A 20495-nucleotide genomic window follows, 5' to 3' on the forward strand; every position below is an offset into this window, starting at 1 on the left:
TATCAGAAATTTACAATAGTATATTTCCATTTTTTTCCCATTGAATTTTATGGTATTGTTGTCATATACATTATTTTACATGTTTTAAACCCCACAATACATTCTTTTTGTATAAATGGTTGAAAATCCTTTAAATAATTTAAGAAAATAATAAAAAATAAAAAATAATAAAAGTAAATAATTTTAAAGATAAAAAATAATAAAAGTAAATAATTTTAAAGATAAAAAATAAGAAATGAATAAGAAAATAATTTTTGTCTTTACCATGCACATATTATTTCCAGTGTTCTTTATTCTTTATTGCACATCATACTGTCATCTGTTACATTTTCCTTCTGCCTGAAGGATTCCCATTAACATTTCACATAGTGCAGAAAGGCGCATGATGATCTCTTTCAGCTTTTATATATCTGAAAGGTCGTTATTTCACTTCAGTTTTGAAATTTATTTTTGCTAGGTACTGAATTTTAAGTTGACAGTTGTTTTTTTCTTTCAGTGCTTTAAAGCTTTATACTTCACTGTCTTTTCCCTTGCATTGTTCCTCAGAAGAAATCTGCTAACATTCTTAACTTTGTTCCTCTGCTTGTAACATGGCTTTTTTTTTCTCTGACTGCTATTAAGATTTCTTTTTGTTCTTTTTCACTGTTTTGGGGAAGTTTGAATATGATGTGCCTTAGTGTTCTTTTCTTCGTCTCCAGCACTTGGAGCTCATTGAACTTCTTGAGTCTATTTGCTTATAGAGTCAACATATTTCGATTATTTTTGGCCAATGTTTCCTCAAGGGTTTCCCTGTTGTCCTGCTCCTTCTTAAGGGACTCCAATTACTCATGTATTAGTCTACTTGATTTAACTTTATACTTCATTGATGCTTCTCATTTTTTTTGTTTTTTTCTTTGTATTTCGTTTTGAATAGTTTTTTGAAGTTCACTAATCTTTTCTTCTGCAACAGCTAATCTGCCAACAGCACCATCCAGTGTATTGCTCATCTCATCCACTGTAGCTTTTATGTCTATTAGCTTGATTGATGTATCCTTTTATATATTATATCATATGTTAATATATAATTAATAGACATGTAAAATATAGTTTATATATAAATTATTTTCATGTCTCAAGTTAACTTTTTTTAACATGTGAATACATTTGTAGTAACTGTTTCAATGTCCTATCTTCTAATCCTAACATATGTATCAATTTTGTGTTGGTGTCAAATACTTTTTTTCCTCTTAGTTTTAAGTTAGATTTTCCAGTTTCCATTCAGCCTAAAATTGACACTGGATACCAGTCAGTGTCAGTTTTTTATTTATTTTTTTATTAGATGCTGGTTGTTTTTGTATTCCTATAAATATTTCTTAGCTTTTTTCTGGAACCCTATTAAAACACTTATATACTATTAGAGCCTTTTGAGTCTTGCTTTTAAGATTTTTAGTTGGGGCTAAAACTGTGTTTAATAATAGAGATAATGATTCTGAACTACCGAGGCAAGACACTTTAGTGTACCCTATCCAGTATTATCCAGTGAATTATGAGAATTTCCAGGCTAGCTTATGGAAGTACGCACTATTCCCCTCCCGATGTGAGCACCAGGCACTGTTACCTCTACTCCATTCTGGTGGTCTTTCTCCAGTGTTAGGTTGTTTCATCACACGCATTTTCTGATCACTACTCTGTTGAATACTTGAATTTGACCTCCTGCAGGACTCCAGAGTTCCCTCTCTGTGCAGCTAGCTCTCTCCTTTCCAATACTTGTCCTGCAAACTCTAGCTGTCTTGTTCTCTTCATACCCTCAGCTTTAATTCTTCAACGAGGTAGTCCCCTTGAGTTCCTCCCCCTTGCACCATGGCCTAAACCCCTCTCATGTGGCAAATGAGGGCAATTGCAGGACTCTTCTCATGTGTTTCATGTCTCTCAAGGATCGTGCTCCTTAGTTGCCTAATTTCTAATATCTTGAAAACCATTCTTTCCACATATATTGTTTGATTTGTTTTTGTTTATGTTGGATTAATAGGTAAGACCACTCCCTATTACTCAATCTTGGTTAAAAGTAAAGTATTCATTTTTCATCTTAATATTTTTATTCAGTCTTTGAACATAGTTTGATTTTATTTTTTTAAGTTTTATCTACTAAACTAATCATCTAGGGTTTGGTTTCTATTGTCTGCTTTTTCTCTTTGGCATGAGTCATATTTTCTTTATAGATATCTAACAATTTTTATTGTGTATTGGTTATGTTCCTATTTTGTAGAGGTAGAATTTTCCTTTGAAGAGTGTTTATTTTCATTATTGCATGCAGTTAAATTAGCTACACTCAAACTCTGAATTTTGCTTTCTTTGTGGTAGCATTGGCTGAAACCTCTATTCAACTCTTTCACCTAGAAATCTATTGATAAGAATGAGTTAAGTCACCTTTACACTTGAAATGGAGCTTAGACATGGGTGATGACAAAAGAGAAAGTCTTCTTCCTCTAAAATATGCCAGAGGTTATATGGTAAACTAGTTCATTTGACTACAAACTACAAACTACATATGTAGTTTGGAGTCAAATAGACTGTGGTTTAACTCCCCAATGTGCCACTTCCCAGATATTTTACAATGGGCATATTATTTAAATATCCAAGTCTCCACTTTCTGTAAAATTAGGGTAATTAAAATGATGTCAGCAGCATTCTGAAGGTCAAATAAATTAGTGAACATAAAGTACTTGTCAGAGGGACTAACACATAGTAAATTATTAATGAGTGAAAGTTTGAAAATTCTTTCTATTTGAGAGAAACTATAGCAAGAAAACAGAATTTTCTAAAACAGAATGGATGGTAAGATTTGAATAGGGTGGTAGAATTGTTAAGTACTATTGGAATTCAGAGAAAATAAAGATGTTTTGGTGGAATTAAAATTTGTACTTGGATTTTAAATTTTTAAAAAATCACTTGCAGTTTGGGAAACATGAAATGAAATTGAATAAAGAATACATGGATACTAAGGCAACCAAGCCAGAGCATTGGAAGGTTTTGTGCTGAAGAATTTTGAGAAATAAAAGTGAATTGTTAGGCAAAATGAGATCATATTATTTTCGTGACTTTGAATGCCTAGTGGGGGACTTTTATAATAAGAATCATTTGTGAGGAACAGGGTATAATAAAATTACATAGTCATGGGATTTTCAGGCCGGGAGTGAACATGATCTACCTCAGTGTTTTTAAAATCGTCAACATTCATAGTAGTGAACTTTAGTTGATCTACACTATAGAAATGTACAGCTGCTGAATGCTTACTCACGGTGGCTCCACCTGGAGATTCATCTGGTCTACCAAAGAGAACCCCCCCCCCATGGAAACCTAGTGCTCTGTAGAGTACTGGGTGAAAAGCACTCATCTAATTTAATCTTTGCTTATAAAAATAATAGAATTAAAATATCAAGTTGGAAGGAGACTTACCCAAGTTGAACTAGTTTTCCAGTGCCAGAATAGCAAGTGCTATTTTCAATTAATTTTTTCTGAGTAATTAGTTTTGGGAACATTAGCCAAATACTGCTGTGGATTGGAGAGGACGGCCAGGAGATACTGTACTCATTCAGGTCTGAGAAGAAACTGGAGCATGGTGTTGGCAACAGATATAGAGAATGGTTGCAAAGCAGATTTTAAACCATGTCAAAGAATTGCCAGTGTGTCTTCTTTCCCTTCCTCTGCCTTTTCTTTCATCCACCAAATATTCATTCTGCACCTTCTAAGTTCCAAGTCCTGTTCTGTCCTCATATCACTTCATGGGGTTCACATTCTAGTGAGGGGAAGAAGATGGAAAACAAGATATGCATGTAAAATACAAAGTATTTAGAGGGCAATAAGTACAAAGGAGAAAAATGTAAGAAGAGGGTGAGGAATTTTTGAGCTGCAGTGACTAAGTATGGTTGTAATTATAGATATGATGGCCAGGGAAGGCCTTGCAGAGAAGATGGATATTCAAATAAAGGTGTGGAGATTGAGAGATAAAGCCATGGACATATCTGAGAGAACATTCTAGGCAGAAGGAACAGCATATAAGAACAATATATGTAAACGCTAGAACATGCTTGGTATGCCTGAGGAATAGCTAGGAAGTCAGTGTAGCTGTCCTGGGTAAGCAAAAGGAACAGTGTTTGATGAATTCAAAGAGATAAGAGCAGACAGATTATGTAAGACACTGTAAGCCATTCTAGGAACTTTGGCCTTGTATTTATTGACTATGAGGAAGGAGAGCTAGAAGGAGTGCTGGGGGAGGGGTATGAGTTTGATACACGGAAAGACGTATGTCATGTAACACTCTGGGCAGAATGAGTTTGAAATGAAGAGACCTCTGAGATTAGCTAACGTGTAGGTGATAATACATGTGTACATGAACTTGTGTCAGAGGTCAGTTTAGAGAGGAGAGCCTCTAGACTAGGAAGGAGAGTCAAAGTGCAAATTAATTGGTTTTTATGGAAGAATTTGGGAAGGATTTGTTTAGAGAATAGACAAAAAGAAAGCCTTTAGAGATAACTTTGGAAGGGTACAACCAGGAAGAAACTGATGTTGCCAACTCAGTAAAAAAAGAGACTTACAAAAGGCCGAGAGCCATGTCACCGATGTCCTTGGCACCATTACTGGTAACGGGCACCTTTCAGTTCAGTGGATCAAAAGTAGTTGCTAGTCAGGACTTACAAAGAAGAAACAGCAATAACGACACCACCATGTATTTTGTGTAGTGGTTAATTGACTTCCAGAGCTAGTACATACTTTCTCAGAGTTTTGTTCGAGAGGCAGACAAAACATGCATTTTTTTTTTTTTTTTAATTGCAGTTTGGCTAATGAAGAAACGGGGGTACAAAGAGGTCCCGTAAACCTTATAGCAGTCATTTAGCTGGTTAGTAGCAGATGAAGGCTTAAGCCCAAAGCCCAGCTCCCCCATCACCTGGGGTGTTGAAGCCGGAAGAGGAATGAAGTTTGCTACAGCGCAGTCCTTTCGTTTTGTATGTAAGGAACCAAAGCCTCGAGACCTGGACTGTCTTGGCATGGACTCAGTTTCTTCATGCCGAGTGGAGATTACAAATTAGGTTTCATTATTGCAGGCCTAATGATGGCTTGCCTCGCTTTGTAGAGTAGCTTTACATAGATCTCATTCAATCCTTAAAACAACATTATTAGCTAGATAATATCACCCTCATGTAAAAGCCAAGGAAACTGAAGACAAAAAAAAAGATAAATAACTTGCTCAGAGTCACACAGTGAGGAAGTACCAGAGTTGGGATTCAAACTCAAGCGTATGTGACTACAAAGCTTTGTCTTGCTTGCATGTTGTTATCTTGATTTTCAGCACAAAACGTTTACTCCTTTAACTGCCTACCTAATTAGTGATTGGTGGAGAGGCTTTTTTCTTGTTTGCTTGTTTTTGTTTTTAGAGATTGTGTCTGTGTGACTTCTGACCTGAGCAGAGCCTTTCCCCCTAATATGGAAAGGAGTCTATCAGAACAAGAAATGCTGACTGTAGCAATAAAGCACCCCAAACTGTACACTGGCTTAATGAGATAGCAATGTATTTCTTGCTCGTATGTTATAACTAGTCCGTGACAGTTTCAGGTCTGCAGAGGGGCTCGCTCCACATAATCATGCAGAGACCCAGGCACACAAAGATGGTGGCTTCCAGGGTTTCCCTATGCCCTAGCCCCCAGGGGGCAGGTGGAAATAGCATGGGTGCTCATGTGAGTGATCGGTGTGCGCCATATTGGAATTACATGGATTCTAGCTCTAGAGCTAGCGCTCACTCACAAAGGAGGTGCGCTCAGCACACACCCTTCAAAGCCAAAGAAGAAGAGGAGGTGAAAGAGCTTCTTCTCCCACCAAGTCTTTGTTTCATTTATTTGTCTTTTTACTTTCTCTCAAATGTTCTGATGCATGCCATGTTCAGTACAATCCTGGCATTCGGCAAATATTAGATAACAATCAGGTTTGTGTTGATTATACTTGTGGCACTTTATGATACTAATTTCGTCTCCTTAAATTCATGTGATGTTTTTGGGGGAGGAAAGAATCCGCAGTTTAATGGGGTATGCGAGGTCTGACAATTACATTTGCAAACTTGTTGCAACGATGTTGCTAACCATTTTGATATCAGAGGGATAATTCATTATGAATTTGTACCAGCTGGACAGTTAACCAAGTTTACTATTTGGAAATTCTGAAAAGGCTGTGTGAAAAAATTAAATGACCTGAACTTTTCGCCAACAATTCATGCTCTTGCATCACGACAATGCACCAGCTCGCACGGCACTGCCTGTGAGGGAGTTTTGGGCCAGTAAACAAATAACTTTATTGGAACACCCTCCCTACTCATCTGATCTGGCCCCCAATGACTTCTTTCTTTACCCAAAGATAAAGGAAATATTGAAAGGAAGACATTTTGATGACATTCAGGACATTAAGAGTAATATGATGACAGCTCTGATGGCCATTCCAGAAAAAGAGTTCCAAAATTGCTTTAAAAGATGGACTAGGCACTGGAGTCGGTGCATAGCTTCCCAAGAGGAGTACTTCAAAGGTGGCTGTAGTGATATTCAGCACTGAGGTACGTAGCACATTTTCTAGGATGAGTTTGCAAACTTTATTGTCCGAGCTTGTATAATATAGATGAATAATAGATTCTATTCCTGAACGTTTTATAATATTACAGTCATCTCAAAATATAAATGGATATTTTTGGGGATCCAGAAATCATCTTGCAGTTTTAACCAGTTTTCTGATCACAAGTTAATGTTAATTTTTTACCTTTGTTCTGGTGGTGAGCAGTAATATAGAGTCCAAAGTTAATATCCTGTATAACAGGAGAAACAGAATAGATTTTGATTAAGAATGTTTTTTTTTTATCAGTCCTATTTTACTTTTATTCTCTTCAGTCTTCAGATGAGAAAACAAAGATATGAAAACTCTAAGCAATATATTGGTGTGGTGAGCAGGAATTTGAAGTCATTTTGTCTCCAAAGCCCATGTTCTTAACCACGGTTAGTTTTTTGCATTCAAGTTGTCTCTGATAGACTCTAAGTAGCTGGAGCACAGAGGCCTTATCTCTTCATCTCTGTGTAATACAATGTTTTATACATGTGTGCTCAGTAAACTCTTGTTGAATGAACGAAAGTTTCCACTGTTTTTCTTACGACTCAACACCGCACTCTACAAATCCTTAGAAAAGATGTAATCCGACTGCAACTTGAGCCTACTTCACAGTGAAATTTAACCAATTTATGTGAAATACAAAAGTGTCTCCTTGGAAATAATCTTTGAGAAAAACTTTTTTGCTTTTGTAAATTTTCAAATAGCAAACTGAGAGGGAAGCTATCAGATGAAGGAAGTGATTCATCCATTCAAGAGATTAGAGTTTTGCAAGAATTAAGGGATTTGTTTGCAAATAGATTGTGATAGCAAAGTCATTGTACATTCAGAATAGGATTACATGTGTTGCTTAGGGCATATCTTATGAAAAAGCTTCCCCGTAGTCATCTGTTTTTCTTTGTTAGTTAAAAAACTCAAGTTATAGGTGGGATCCTTCATGAAGGCAATTATTACTATGTCTTTTTGTTGCCTATTGTGCTGCCTTAAAAATCTTAAAAGATTAGACATAGAAGCAAAGTATTAAACAGAAACTACGTGGTGTCTTTTAGAAGTAAGTAACATATAAAGATGAACCCCCTTATGTTTATTTTTATGAATTGACATTGCATCTTTGGGATTTGCAAACAGCAAGAAACCTTGTGGTACTTTGAATCTCCATTATAGCACATTTTCATTGTTCCTTTCAGTCAGTCCATTGTCATTTCATTCATTCATTCATTCATTCATTCATTCATTCATTTATTCATTCCCGTGAACTTTTATTGGATGCCTTCGTATTTGTTGACATTCACTATTACAAAAAAGGTAAACCTAAGAGGTTGTCTCTGTTTTTGAGAAATTTACATTTGAGTGATGGACCTAAAAGGGAAATAACTGTGATAGAATAAGATGTGTACTTGAATGGATGTGTGTGTATGTACTGCGTCACTGCGGGAGGGGGCTGTGTGCCTGGAGGAGTCGGGAAAGGTGATGTTGGCTGGGGTTTGAAAGATGGATGTGTATGTCTCCTCCCCTTGATTGTGAGCTCCTGGGTCTCAGAAATCATGTGTTCATCATCTTTCATCTACCACAAGATAAAAATCATCCCTGGCACATATTTTCAACTCAACAACTATTTAGAGATTTGAATAAATGTGTTATATTTGTGTAAATCATCCATTCTTGATTCATCGACAAGGTGCTATAATAGAGTAGTGAGAAATACATGTTCAAGCTGGTTCTGAATCTGGTTTCACCCTTTGTTGGCTGCCAGACCTGGGCTGTAATGTGAGTTATTATGTAGCCAACCCTTGGTGCAGAGGATACAGAAATGAATCCCTCTCAGGAATCCCCCAGCATTTCTTGTTTCCTCTGCTACATGTTCAAGTCTGGGCTGGATTAAACTGAAATTTAAACACAATCCTAGGACTTGTTTTAGGAAGGAAACATGATTAGCGTTGTCTGTCCATTTCCTTTGGGATGGCTGACACACAGTCTGATGCAGCCAGGCTCACGGTGATTTATCAGAAATCCTAGAGAGAGAGAGGGAGAGAGAGCAAGTTGGTTTGCGCAGTGAACTCACAGAGACCCCGTTCCCAGAGCGTCTGTCTTGTTTGTTTGCCTATGGCAAGAGCTGACTGGGAAAAACAAATCTCTGAGGACAAAGACAGCCACGGCCCATTTATAATTTTTAAAGCCCCCAAAGTGTGATCGAAAAGCTTCCAAGTGTTTTCTGTATTTGGGTCTGTAGTGGTTGCTTTTAATATTACTGTGACTATGCAGAAGAAACAGCCTGTTATATGAACATGATGAAAATGTAGCACCCCTTAAGTAGTCTGGTTACATGTAAAATGCATTGTTTGGCTCCAGTTATAAACCTTGCACACAGAACAGAAGTGTGCAGCCTTGTTACCAGGTGCCTGTGTGTAATGAGCTCTGGTTATTCCAGTGAGTCCCTGAACCTGCTGTGGGCAGTGCAGACCCCAGGGAAGGCACAGCTCCAATACTTTTCTCATTTTCAGTGCAAATCATGGATTCCTGTGTGTCTCTGGCAAACTGTAGGTATCTGTCTGATTGTCTTCACTTCCTATGAGAGGTCCACACAGATAACTGAGGTCCTGCCGAATCCCAGAACCTTTTACTGGTCTCTCTTATCATTTCATTTCAGGAATAAAAATATCTGTGAATTGAAAAAAAATATTTGCATACCATTCACCACTCCTCCCCCTCCTAGAGATGACCTATGGAATTGAGAGCTGGAAGAATTCTTTGTAAAGTGTTCAGATAATTATCCTCCAAGCTGGGTGGTTTCGAGAGTGTGAGGAGCAGTAGAGGTAAACTAGGCCTGTCCCAGTCCAACCAGGACATATGCTTGTTTTGTTTCTTTGAGAAGCTTTTGCTTTTGTATTGCCTGGTTTCCCACAACACTTACAGTGGCTAGGTGGTCGTTACCTAAATATTATTGGTAGTCTAGAAGTGACAGGGCCTATGGGGATCATAACTACCTTTCTAGGAGCTTTGGAAATAAATATCTGAGATAGTTTGTTGCTCCATTGCAGAGAGTTCTTTCAGCCCGACACAGAGAAGTTACCTCTAACAAGCAGTCTTCCAGTTATGTTTGTATATCCTTGGTAATCTGTATTCAAAAAATACTGAACAGACTCAGAAAGCTAGGGTCAGCCCTTTCTCTGTGAAACATAGCCTCCAGTCACTTGTCTGTTTCAATTTTTAAAATTTTGAGTGATCTAAGGTGTGTGTCCTACAGAACCAAATACCTGTAAAATTTCAGAAATGACAACATAGTTGTTGAAAATTCATTTTCTGGGGATTTATAATAAATGTACACAACACCTGACTGCGATAGTTGAAGGTAACCTAGAAGCACTGGATCCTGAGGGCTGATTGCTTTTAGAAACCTAAGGGATGTTATATGTCAAAGGACTGAATTGGTTCAAGCCATATAGGAAGAAGGTGGCAGCTGGCAGAAAAAGGCAAAGGTGGAGTTGTCCAGAATAAAGAGCCATACCATTTTTCTCTTTTCTTGGCTGAAAGGCTATCAGATGGGAGTGACAAGTTTCAAACTACACTCACAGCTCTGTGCACAACTCAGGACTTGTGTAGGAAATAGACCCACTGGTATCTGATTGACCTGAGCTGATGCCTACAGCAGGGAATTGTTGAAAGAGACTCCAAAGTTTGTTTTAATCATTATGTGTTATATCCCAATATTAGATTTCTATTCATATAAGACTGTCACAGTTCAGATACTTCTAGAGAACAAGGGGAAGATTAGCGGCCAACAATGGCTATTATATATTCCAAGAAATAATTACATGGAGAGAATGAGCTGACCCTGGTATAACAATTGACCGCTCACCTTTCTGCAATGGTGTCAACTCCTTGAGCTCAAAGGCAAGACTTTGGGCTAGCGAATTTATGCGTGATTCAGGCTTCAGACATCTGCTGATTCTAAAACGCCAGACCCTAGAGCAAACAAAGCCTGGAAGATTTTCTTTCATCAGGTACATCGGAAGAATAAGGATCTATGATTGACTATCATAAATCAAGTTCACAAGTAAATCAACAATTTTAAAAGAATTAGAAGAGTAGTTCCCAAACTGTGCTCCCCAGAACACTTGTTTCCAACATATTAAGGTATCCCTCCAAAAAAGCATTCCTCAGCTAAATATATTTGGGAAACAGTGCATATCACTCTTCTCCTTTCTAAGCTTTGTAGGGCATATAAATATAAGTCTTTGAGACTGCACTATATTAAAAAAAGTCAGTTTAGCACTATTTAACCGAGAGTTTCCTAAACTTACTTGTTCATGGACATTTTCAAAGAGTACCAAGTAATATCTGGAATTTCTACTTTGGAATCATTGAATCTGAAAAAAAAGACGTATATGCTCAATAACAAAACCATGCCACAAGTCCTCCATTTAGTTTCTGGTGATTTGGAAGCCAAAGCATTTGCAGTTGGGAATGTCTTCATGACCATCAGCTCTCATTCATTGTTCAATAAATGAGAAAGCACTCAAAAATGAAGCTTTAAAATCTGGACTCTAGATCAAATGGGATTTGGTTCTTCCTGTTGTAAGGGTGAATCTTAAGAAATCAATAACTTAGTCAGCCTATAGCTTGATTCACCTCCTAGTTTGCTGTTCAGCTGGTTTCTCTTTGTTGCTGTCCCTCCCTGCCCGATTTAATTACTCTGCTTTCCCAAGGCTACACGCATACCTTGTTAATCTAGCTGAGCACAGAAAACTAACTTTCAAGAAACTGAGTCAGCCCTCAGCCATACAGACGCTAGCCACCAGGCTGCAATCCTTGGCTGCGATTCTGTCAGTTGACATATGAATCACCCATAAGACCAGGTTTGAGCTAACCATCGCAGGGCAAACTGGTCCCCAAGGGATGTTGTCCCGAATGAGGCACATGACTATCTCGCCCTTTCCTTTGTTCTTCTGTGTACCTGTAACTTCCTCTGACCGGTCTAGGAACGGGGAGATGACCTATGGTCAGGAGTTCCACCATCCTCCCAGAATGCCTGCATTCTCAACACACCTGCTTTTCTTTCCACCAAACTTGTCTCTTGATTGCTGAGTTTTTCAAGCAGAAGGCAGCCAGACCTTTAGCACGGTAACACTGTAACTTCCATTTTAGGTGACTAACCAGTTTTAATTGATATGTTGACATGAACATGTTTTAGGTATTTACTAGGAACGTTCGTGTCGAAAGAAATTAATGTCCTGGTGGGCTTGTGTTTTTCTCTGAGGCAGATATTGATGAATGTACAGAGGGAATCATTGAGTGCCACAACCATTCCCGCTGCGTTAACCTGCCAGGGTGGTACCACTGTGAGTGCAGAAGCGGTTTCCATGACGATGGGACCTATTCACTGTCCGGGGAGTCCTGTGTTGGTAAGCAGCTCTCAGCCATGCCCTCCATCCATCTGGACCTTTGCAAGAGGGACAGCCTGCTTTTGTCCTCTATTCAGCTCCCAGTGTGAAAATCTGACCCCTCACTGGTTAACTCATCAATTTTCAAATTTCCTCTCTCTACAATTGAGGGATTAGGCCACAGATTATGCCATGTGGGGCTTTAGAATTTTTATACAGAAATTGGGCAGTCAGAGGACAAAGCCTGGACTGGCATTCTAAGGCATTTCTTTCTTGCTAAGGAAACCATGATGACTAGAATTTCTAACAGTTTGAGATGCAGCTATGGGAGAGGAGGAAATACTGCCGGACTTCATAAATTTAGTTTAAATCACAGCCTTTGTACTGCAGTGGTTGCTGCACCTCTCTGAGCCTTCAGTTGTAAATATGTACATGTGGATAATAATACACGTATGTTGTTAGGATTAAATGGGATACCATATATTTAAAGAGCGTGAGCTTTGAATTGATGCACAAACATCACATAGCTGCATTAACCTTATGTTGCTATCATACCACCATCATCTTTGCAAGATCTTCTTTAGTCACTGTCTGCTTGTGCTTCTGTTAAATGCTGAATAGAGGAAGTTAACAGATGGAGTTCTTCACCTTCAAGACCTGACAACTTTCATGAAATACAAACAGCTGATCAAAATGTAATTGTTTCCATGAGAACCTCAGCCAATCCAGTTATATCATGTCATGTGGATTCAGCTGAATTCTTAATGCTGATTTGGACAGACCTAGAGGGCAAACATTCTAACCATGGGTTCCCAAAGTTCAGACTAGTGAATTAGAATTTGTTGTCTCTGCTGCTTGTATTTCTTTTTTTCTTTCTTTCTTTCTTTTTCTTTCTTTCTTTCTTTCTTTCTTTCTTTCTTTCTTTCTTTCTTTCTTTCTTTCTTTCTTTCTTTCTCTTCCTTCCTTCCTTCCTTCCTTCCTTCCTTCCTTCCTTCCTTCCTTCCTTCCTTCCTTCCTTTCCTTCCCTCCCTCCCTCCCTCCCTCCCTCCCTCCCTCCCTCCCTCCCTCCCTCCCTCCCTCCCTTTCTTCCTTCCTTCCTTTGTGCTACAAAGATCCACTTAGTGTTTTTCCAACTTTTCCCCTGAGGTTACCCTAAAGCAAAGATGAATTCAGGAACAATGGGAACACAGCATGAATTGTCCACCACAGTTTTGACATTACTGTGGAGAGGTATCCAGTGTAGTTGGTAAAACATGCCCCCTTACCAGGAAACAACTACTGTGTTTCAACATAATAAATATAATAGAAAAAATAAAAAAAAGAAGCATGGACCCTTGAGCCAGATTCCGTGCAGTCAAGTTCCAGCTCTGCCTCTTCTCCGATGGTTACCTTGGGTCTTATGTAGTCAGCACCTCGGTTACCTCATCTGTAAGATGCAAATGTTCATGTAGTTCATATGAGTGTTGTGAGAATTAATTGCATTGATATCTGTTAGATGTTGAATAAATTTGAGTTATTATTATCTTAAGTGCTCCTGCACGTTCAGCACTCTGCCCCATAGTCTATCCAAGCTTCTTTTATTGTTAAAATACTTTGTGCCCTCAGCAAGATTTCATTTATCCTGGGTCTTCCTATTCTTGCTTGCAACTAGGAACTTGTGTGTGTGTGTGTGTGTGTGTGTGTGTGTTTGTGTGTGTGTGCAGCTCAGTGTAAATAGATGTTATGTGAATAAAACTAAATCCAATGGCTTCTGTTGTTGTTGCTCATGTATCACCAGGTCCCAAGAAGGTTCTTTGATGTCTTCATGGGATTCTTCACTCCTGCCCTCTGCGAACTCCAGAGTTTTTACTCCGGTGCATATTTCTATAGCTTCACTAATTACACAACCATACAACTTATGTACTCTCTGACTAGACTGTGAGCATGAACTAAGCTTTATTCTTCCATCTCTTCAATGATGCCCTTTGCTAGTGGGTGCTCAGTAAAGGAGGAAATGTAACCACTGCATTTGCCCAAATAAAGAAACGCAGTCACAGAAAGGATGACACCTCACTCCCAGCCACATAGCTGTTTTGAGTCACAACTTGAGTGACAAGTTGAGGCTCAAGCCTAGGTCAAGGGTAACGCTAAAACACAGATCCCAGTTTTTGCTTGTTGCTCTGATGTAATTATCAATGACATTAATTAGCACCCCATCGCTCTCATAAATGTCCCCCGATAGGATGACAGATGCCATGGTCCCCTCACCGGCTGAGTTCTCTGTCATGCTGAGTGTCGTGCCTGGTGAAGCAGGAAGGCCAAAGCTCCTGCACGCTCTACAGAGGCGTTTTGTTCATCCATGAACTGATCTGCAGGGGAGACTTCAGCACATGGGACTCCTTGGCAAGGGAACAGAGTTGTGCTTATTAGTGGCATTTTTAATCTGGGTAATTATTAATCTGGATTCCCTTTTCCACATTTTTGAAAATCTCTTTATAAAGGGGGTCTTCAAATGGGTCTCATGTTAACAGAAATATGAGCATCATTTAGTTTCGTAGTTGAGGACACTCTGTTGGTTAAGAATATTTCTTAGTGAAATCAGATCATGTCACTTTTTTGTTACAACCTATTTGCCTTCCCATTGAACGTAAAATAAATTTCTAACTTCTTCACATGGGCTTCAAGGCTTAGGTAATATTGTCCCTGCCTAACTCTTGGACTCATGCCCTATATATGTTAGCCTTTTTGATCTTTTGAACATGACGACGAACTCACCCAGTTTCAGGGCTTTTGCTATTCTCTTTTGTCTGGAACACTCAACACCTATCTTGTCTCATGACCCTGTTCTTGTTTTATGTAATTCTCAGCTGCAATGCCACTTTTGGAAGGAGATCCTCCCTGACCATTCTGTCTACAGTAGTCTTTCCCCAGTCATTTTATTATATCACTCTCTTTTACGTCTTTTATAGCATTTTCTATTCTCGAGTTTACTGTGCATACACATGTGTAATTGCCTTCTGCCTCAAATATACAAATTCCATGAGGGCAGAAACCTGATCTGGCTTTCACCACTGTGTCTCCATCCACTAGAACAATGTAGGAACATAGTAGGCATTTGATGCACATGTGTCAAATGATTGAAGGAATAGACAATCAAAACCATATCCGGTAGGTTTTATTTTCTATTTAGTTGGCATAACTCGCTCTGTAGAGGGTGGTACATAACATGTCAACTATCACAAAATCATGGAGTCTTTTATACCAGAAAAAGTATTTATTGAGCATAACAAGCACATCAGCACTGTGTTAAGCCTTCTGGGAACATGGGTATGAACGAGACACGATCTCTACTCTTGAGGGATTTATGACCAAAAATATTCTGAATCATAAGAACTTATCTTAATGGCACTGAAAAATATAACATCAGAATAAGCTGTAAATAACATCAGTTACTAATGCTTAACAGTTTTTAAAAAGCAGCATCTAAAACAATCTATAAAAGAATTTTTAAGTGTTTTAGCAACATGTACTCAGCTATGCTTTTTTTTCCCGAATAATAGTGGCAATAACGTATGTTAGAATTTAAACTGTAGCAGTTGTTGGCTTTTAGGAGAACAGTTGCATGTCATTCCATGCCATTTTTTGTCAGATGAGGATAATAACTCCTGCTCTATTTACTTCATCATTTACTTTAAGCGTCGAATGTTATTGGTGTCATAAAGAACAGTACCCACGCAAGATTTACTATTTCATGACCAAAATTGTTTAACATGTGCCTGTTTCTCCTAAAGTGGATCATATGATTGAAGAAATGACTAATCTCAGGTATTGTAGAGGCAGACAGAATTACCATTCTTGAGAAGTTTAGCAGAGTCACCCCCGCCCCCATCTTTATAATTTCAGGAAAGAGAGGCACACAAAAATTCTCTCCGTGATGTTTGCAGAAGAAGAAGATGATGGTCATCCATTGTTCCTTCTTCATTGTAGGGTACAATGCACTCTGTGTTTGAACACCCTGGTGGAAGTCCGTGGTCCTCAGTTTTAACATAGAAGTTGTTAGCAACTGCTTATTTATCTTAGGATAGTTATCTGGGTCATATAGAAATGAGCATTAATCTATAATTAACAATGGCATGTATAAAGAGCAAGGCTTTGTATATTTTAAAAATAAGAGTCAAGCTCCGTCGGATGTCAGTCTGTCGCCATGATCCTGCTTCTGCTGATAAATCTTTTTTTTGGTTTTTCCTTCTCTGCGCCTTCTCATACTCTGCATGGATCATCAAGCTTCCTCAAACACGTCTTTCACTCTTGCCAAATTCTAGACTCTCTTCAACGTAATCCCGTTTGGATGGTTTTCCTTGACCATCCTTCTCTCCCCGTTTCCACTTGTCAAAATCGTGGTGAAGTCTTACTCCCTAAACTAGTGATTCTCAAACTTATTTTACAGTAGCTTCACCTGAGAAGCTTTTTAACAATACCAAGGATGTGACACACTCACCAGAGATTCTCATTCAGTTGATCTGTTATAGGACTTAGACTGATGTCATTTATTTTAAGTCTCCAAGTGATTAGAAAAAGTGTTCAGTTATTGTAGAGAACCACAATCATAGATTTTCCCTAATAATAAAAAAAATGCCTCCATCCAATATGTCCCCACAGTTATATGTTTGTACCTCTTTTGTGGAACTTACCAGATCTGGCTTATCTTCTTCATCAGCTCATTGTAGGCTAGAATATAGTTGAGGTCTTTTGATATCCCTTATAAATTTATATTGTATTAAATTGTATTAGTCATACTTATTTTTTTATTTCAAACACAATTTTCAAACCCTAATAAACCCCATTTTATTGACCAAGGCATACCCGAGGATGACACACCATTCTTATGGGACATGGCACCTTTTGGCCTCCCATGATTGCCTCTTCCATGGGACTTGGTTGTAGGAAGCAGAGCCTGTTCTCTGGTCACTGTAAATGGCCCAATAGAGATTTTCTTATCAGAGCAGCTGCTGCAACTGTCATCAACATGCAAAGCAGCACAGAACAACCAGGAAAGATTTTTCTGGATTCTCTCACGGTGGAAATTTCAGGGTTTTTTTATTTGTTTGTTTTTAAGATTTTATTGGGGGAGGGAAACAGGACTTTATTGGGTGACAGTGTGTACTTGCAGGATTTTTTCCAAGTCAAGTTGTTGTCCTTTCAATGGTAGTTGTGGAGGGCACAGCTCAACTCCGGGTCCAGTTGCTGTTGTTAGTTGCAGGGAGCACAGCCCACCATCCCTTGTGGGAGTCGAACCGGCAACCTTGTGGGATGCACTCCAACTAACTGAGCCATCTGGGAGCTCAGTGGCAGCTCAGCTCAAGGTGCCATGTTCAATCTTAGTTGCAGGGGGCACAGCCCACCATCCCTTGCAGAAGTCGAGGAGTCGAACAGGCAACCTTGTGGTTGAGAGCCCACTGGCCCATGTGGGAATCGAGCTGGCAGCCTTCGGAGTTAGGAGCATGGAGCTCCAACCGCCTGAGCCACCGGGCCGGCCAGGAAATTTCAGTTTTAACTGGTTGATGTGTCAGGCTTGATTGAAATGGCCTAAGAATGATTTGGGCTCTGCTACCCAGTGCCTGGTTCTCATAGGAATGGAGATGAAAGAGGCTGGAAGCTAGAGATGCTCGCTGTGATGAAACTCACTGAGGGAGTAGGGAGTGATGAAGCCTCAGTGAGTGGCAGAGTGACATAGTGGGGAGGCACGTTTTACGTCCGTATAGGCCTAGATTCAAACCCCAGCTTGGCTACTTTTTAGCTGAACAGCACTTGGCAAGACATTTAACCTCTCTAAGCCTTAGTTTCTTTAGTATACAATGATTAAAGAAAATACTTGCTGGTGGAATTCTTTTCTTGCGTAAGTGTTCTTTATGCAAATATCCTGGCAAGTAGTAGATAATAATAGTCAACATTTAACCTCCCGTCACTTCAAATCCCTCACCTGTCAAATGAAGACAGCAATAGTAATACTAATAAGAGCTAAGAGTGAGAGCTTATTTTGTGCCAGGCGCTGCTCTAAGCAATTTACAAAAGTGCCAGCCTCATAAGTTGCTATGGAGTAATTGTGAGGATTAAATAAGCTAACATAGGAAAAACAATTCAGCACTTACATTCTAAGTGCTCAATAATGTTAGCCATTATCACTAACTGAAGACCTACGGTATGTGCCTGACATTGTGCCAGGGGATTTTATCTAATTGAGTTCTCACAACTACCGTAGTAGGGAAGCCCTCATGCTACACACATGCATCTTATTATACCATTTTAAAGATGAGGAAAGGTCCCAAGCATTAAAATAACTTGTCCCAAATTCCCTAGCCAATACAGGGCACACAAAGGTCATATTCCAGTATGTTTGATCCCAAAGCTTCTGCTTTCAATATGGTAACACTGTAATGCTTTCTGGCAGGGAGAAAGACCAGTGATGAGCCCACAGGTAGAGGAGATGTTAAGCAGAGCAGCTGGAGGTCAGTGAGACAAAGCAAAGTGAGAACGAGAGAACTTAAGTGAGATTCAGATGGAGAGTTGCACTGTTCTGTCTGAACCAAGAGCATTGGGAAATTATTTTATCCACTGGACTCAAGGACAGTGTTTTGGGCCCATCCTCTAGATCAGGGGCAGAATGTTAAGGTGGCAGGTTCTTTACAGTTAATCTGGTATCACCATAGCCTTGGCAATAACATCACCTAGCTATCCACTGATGTCATTACCTTCTCTGCATTTTTGGTGCTTTGAATCCAGAGTAGAAAAAGGACAGTGGTCATTAACCCACAGTTGTAGATGTTAAATCGGGTGAGAAATGGGTCCCATCAGAACTTCTGGAAGCTTCCTGCTCCTTTTCAGGTCTGCCATGCATATACAAGCCTGAGGATGTTCAGCATTTAGGATAAATTGGATATACTCTGGGTACTCCTCAGGGAAGGCAAATATACCTCCTCAGTTTCGGTGATCAACACTTCACAAACTGATGGCAGAATAGAGTTCATTGCTGTAAACTCAGGTATAAACCCAAGGTTCTTTTTTCACCCTCAACTTATCTGGGTTGACACCAGCAGGACTATGAGCTAGTCTCCACTTAAACTTCGGAACTAAAACCAGACATTTCTGTGAAGTATCCTAAGAGAGCATCAAACTAACTACAGGGTCTACTCTATAAGCAACCCCTGGCCCCATTGGGTATCTTTTCAGTGATAATGGTGTGTTGTTCAAACACTTTCCTAATGGTAGTTGTGGTCAGGTGTGGAGCAGATGAAACAACTTGGGACTCAGAAGCAGTGCTTTGTGTATAGGGAACCAGGGGCCCTCAATTCTTGTCCAGGTGAGGATAACATGGGTAATAATAAAGAGGAGGAAAGTTAGAAAGCTGTTTAAAGAAAAGAAAAAAAAGCCTTCATAAGTATCACAATGTTGTTATATGTATTTTATTTATTAAAAATTAGCCTGCTGTGGTCTTAGCTCTAAGCTAGATGGTATGGATGACGCAGAGAATTCATCTCTCAGGGACTTTAAAACACCAAATTGGAGACAAAAATAAACATACACGCAACAACCAGTAGCATTCTGATACTGGTTATAATTAACGGTAAAAATTATGTGGTCAACACTGAAATATGCAAGTAATTAGGGAAGAAAGTGACGAGGGAGAATCAAAGAATAGTCATGCCAGACTGCGTGGGGACGATTAGACCTGAAAGATGGGAGGAGTAAGGATATTACAGGTATAAAACTAAGTATTGCTAGCTAAGATTGATTGATTACTTCATGTTCTATGTACTCTTCTAAGAGCTTTACATTTCCTAATTAATTTTATCTTCACAACAAATCCACCAGGTAGGAATTGTCATAACACCTGCCTAATGGACAAAGAAACTGAGATGTTCCGCAGGTATTCAACATCTTGTGCAGGGTCATACAGCTCTTAACTGGTAGATTTCTTCTTCCAGAAACGTAATAATCAACACGCTTTCTAAGAAACTGTATACATGTTTAATACTTTTGAAATATTACACAATAAGAATGTTGCTTTCTTTATTGCCTGCTGAGATCTTGCTGTATATTTGACAATGTGACAGCCATATTTGTATATATTAGATGTCAATTATATGTCATTTAACCTTCAAAAACCCCTTGTGAGACAGGTAGCAAATGAGGAGAAACCCATCAACTAGCACGGCCATGTGTGAAAGAGCCCATGTTCTTTCTACTCTCCCAGTTGCCTCAGTCAATTGTTTATTAATTAGAGGTAACTTATAAAAGGATTAAATTAAGGTGTGAATAGTGGATTATTCAGATAATTGTCTCATTTTCCACTTCATTGTGTCTTTGTAGATACACCGTGGTATAAAGTGCATGAATTCTCAATTTGTTTTGCCTGTGTGTACAGAAGGAATTAAGTTCCGCTCCATGCCAGTGTATTCAGGGGGCCATCCCATAACTGAACAAAAGAGAAACATCTAGAATGATGGCCATCTAAGAGGTCAC

General features: G+C 39.0%; 1 protein-coding gene across 2 annotated transcripts in view; it reads left to right on the top strand.

The window, feature by feature from the left end:
• Positions 1-20495, top strand: part of NELL1 (neural EGFL like 1) — a 761225-nt gene that overhangs the window by 703980 nt on the left and 36750 nt on the right. Inside the window, exon 16 of one of the 2 annotated variants that reach the window (XM_019742632.3) lies at positions 11877-12017. The exons of the other annotated variant lie outside the window; for it this stretch is intronic. Within the exon in view, the coding sequence (XP_019598191.3) occupies positions 11877-12017 (141 nt within the window). The remainder of the gene's footprint in view (positions 1-11876; positions 12018-20495) is intronic. 2 annotated transcript variants of the gene reach the window in all.

The sequence above is a fragment of the Rhinolophus sinicus genome, chromosome 14 (assembly GCF_057876585.1).
Source record: "Rhinolophus sinicus isolate RSI-liver-muscle chromosome 14, RSI-T2T, whole genome shotgun sequence".
Taxonomy (NCBI): Eukaryota; Metazoa; Chordata; class Mammalia; order Chiroptera; family Rhinolophidae; genus Rhinolophus; species Rhinolophus sinicus.